General features: G+C 51.7%; 1 protein-coding gene across 1 annotated transcript; it reads right to left on the reverse strand.

Moving 5' to 3' along the window:
- Nucleotides 1-780: 780 nt before the first annotated feature.
- Nucleotides 781-2,178, reverse strand: LOC131873358 (uncharacterized). The gene has a single exon (XM_059216311.1). The coding sequence runs from the start codon at nucleotides 2,176-2,178 to the stop codon at nucleotides 781-783; it is 1,398 nt and encodes a 465-aa protein (XP_059072294.1).
- Between the last annotated feature and the right edge of the window lie 275 nt (nucleotides 2,179-2,453).

Below are 2,453 nucleotides of genomic sequence, written 5' to 3' on the forward strand. Positions count from 1 at the left end.
CAAACTAAAACATGGAGTCACCTATGGCGAGAGGATCACAAGCCACAACCTTTTGAGAGGTCTCGAGATGTGCACTCTCTTCTTCTTGTATTCGATTGAAGACAATAATGGTCGACAGCACGTTGCTAGACGCTGCTCCCTCGCTTATTGTCTCCATTATGGCCAACCTTTGGCTGGCACAAGTGGAACGATACTAGTGCCAACGATGGCTTCTAGATTGGTCTCGTCTGAAGAAGCGAACGTTGGTGCGCAACGACTCGAACACTTGTATTTGTTGGCTTTTTTGCGCTTATTCAACTGGCGCATTGTGTTTATTTCATCTAATCAGCTAAAAGTGTCTATGTTTATTCTTATCGCTCTCGATCATACTCAAATTTGCGTTCACAATAACAATAATGATGATAATAATAATGACAGTGATAATAAAACCAATCTTGAGCGGGCAAACAAGTGTCAAAACAGAGGATGGCAAAACAAGGGCAAGCTAGGCGCGGCGAGTAGAGGTTCTTGCGTCTTGGGTGTTTCTGTGCATTTCTATGGCTTTCTGTAACATTCTGAACAAAGCTCAAGCGAGTTGTTGTTCTGATGGGCCGCATTGATAAAGCAGCGCTCGAACGAGAGACTTGAATCAAGTGATCGAGTCGGTCGTCTCATCACCATCATCATCAGCATGATGAATCTGCTGTTGAATCAACGACAACGATCCGACGATCTTGAGCACTCAAATCAATGTTGGCTTTATTGATTGTTCAAGCAACAAGTAGATATATATATATATACTCAAAGCTTTTCCGACGACAATTGCTCTTTGGCGAAATCCTCGCCCTTGGCAACGCTCATGCGCAACTCTTTGGCGCCCTCCTCGATCATCTGCTGCTCGTAGGGCAACAACTTGTTGAGACTGAAACCTTGCGTTTTAACATAACCATCCTTGCTTAGAACTAGAGGAGCGGCAAAATATTCCAGATCCGACACAAGCGGCTGCTGGTGCCTAACATAGGCGCACTCGATTATGTTCGGTTCGCCTTGTTGCGCGCGCAACAACGATATGGTGAACCGGCAAGCCGAGTAAGCCATCGCCAAGGTGGCCGAGCCGGCGCCCTTCTTGGCGTTGAGCACCTCGATGCCAGCCTGTTGGATGCTCTCGATCAGGGTGAGCGTGGTTGCTTTCTCCTCAATCAGACGCTTCTTGTCCACTTTCATGGTTGATTGCGACAGCAGAGGAATGATGGTCTTGCCGGCGTGGCCGCCCACCACAGGTATGGCAATCTTGGCCGGATCCTTGAACAGACCGTTGGGCTCGGGCTTGAAGAAGGCGCTCTTGGCGCTCAGGGTGGAGGCGCGCACGACGTCCAGCGTGGTGACCCCGAAAATTCGCCGGCAGCAATCATGGAAGCACTGCTGCTGCTGCTGCTGCTTGCCCGCCGACTTTTGCGCACTTGAACCCGCGGGCGCAGCTGCGCCAGGTGAAGCAGGTGGAGCGGCTGGCTGCGAGAGGGCCGAATTGGAATCCGCCGATTTCTCTTTACGGCTGCCAGCGCCCAAAATTCTCTGATACACCTCACAGGTAAGCGGCACCAGAGAGTTCACCGGGTTCGAAATAATTGCCAAATGCGCGCTTGGGTTCACCTGGGCGCAAACCTTCGCTAGATTGTACATGATCTTGGCGTTTGAGCCAAACAAATCGTCGCGCGACATGCCCGGCTTTTGGGCCAAGCCGGCAGGTATGACGATCACCTTAGCGTCGCGCACAGCCTCGGTTAGCTCGTCAGGGCCCAAGTGTGCGGTCACCTTGCATTGGCGGTCAACGTGCGACAGGTCGGCGGCAATGCCGCGCACATGAACCAGATCGTAAAGCGCCAAATGCTGCACGTACTCCGAGTGCAGCATCAACAGCAACGCCAATGGCTGGCCAATGCCACCTGCGGCCCCCAATATGGTCACCTTGGTTATCTCGTTTGGTGTCGCCGGTTGGCGCAGCGGTGACGCTTGCGAACCGTATTCTGAAGCCTTCGGGCTCGACATGGTGGAGTTTGCCGGATCTTCGCGTCGCTGGTGTCCTTTGGCCCTATTCCGAGCGCGCTTGTTCAAGCTGCGCCTCTTACCTAAACTGGTTGTACTTGTTACTTTGCTGCTCTTGTTGTTGTTGTTGTTCTGCTGGTTTTTAGATGAGTCCATCTAATATTCTTGACTTCACTGTCGAGCTTCCTCTAAAAACCAAACAGAGACGGGTTGCGCGATATCGAGCGATCAGCAGTTGGCCAGTTTACGACCAAAGCAGCTATCGATAGAGCAGACGATCGAGTCAGGAGCAGCCTCATCGTCTGACCTTGCCGACTTCTTACTCAAGCCTCGAGTTGTGTGCTATCTCCCGCTAGCCAACTCCAACCGCTAAACAGCGCGTGGATTCTTTTAGGATGCAGTTCGCCGTCCCACAACTCGGCATAAGACTT

This window comes from Cryptomeria japonica, unplaced genomic scaffold, assembly GCF_030272615.1.
Source record: "Cryptomeria japonica unplaced genomic scaffold, Sugi_1.0 HiC_scaffold_1576, whole genome shotgun sequence".
Classification (NCBI taxonomy): Eukaryota; Viridiplantae; Streptophyta; class Pinopsida; order Cupressales; family Cupressaceae; genus Cryptomeria; species Cryptomeria japonica.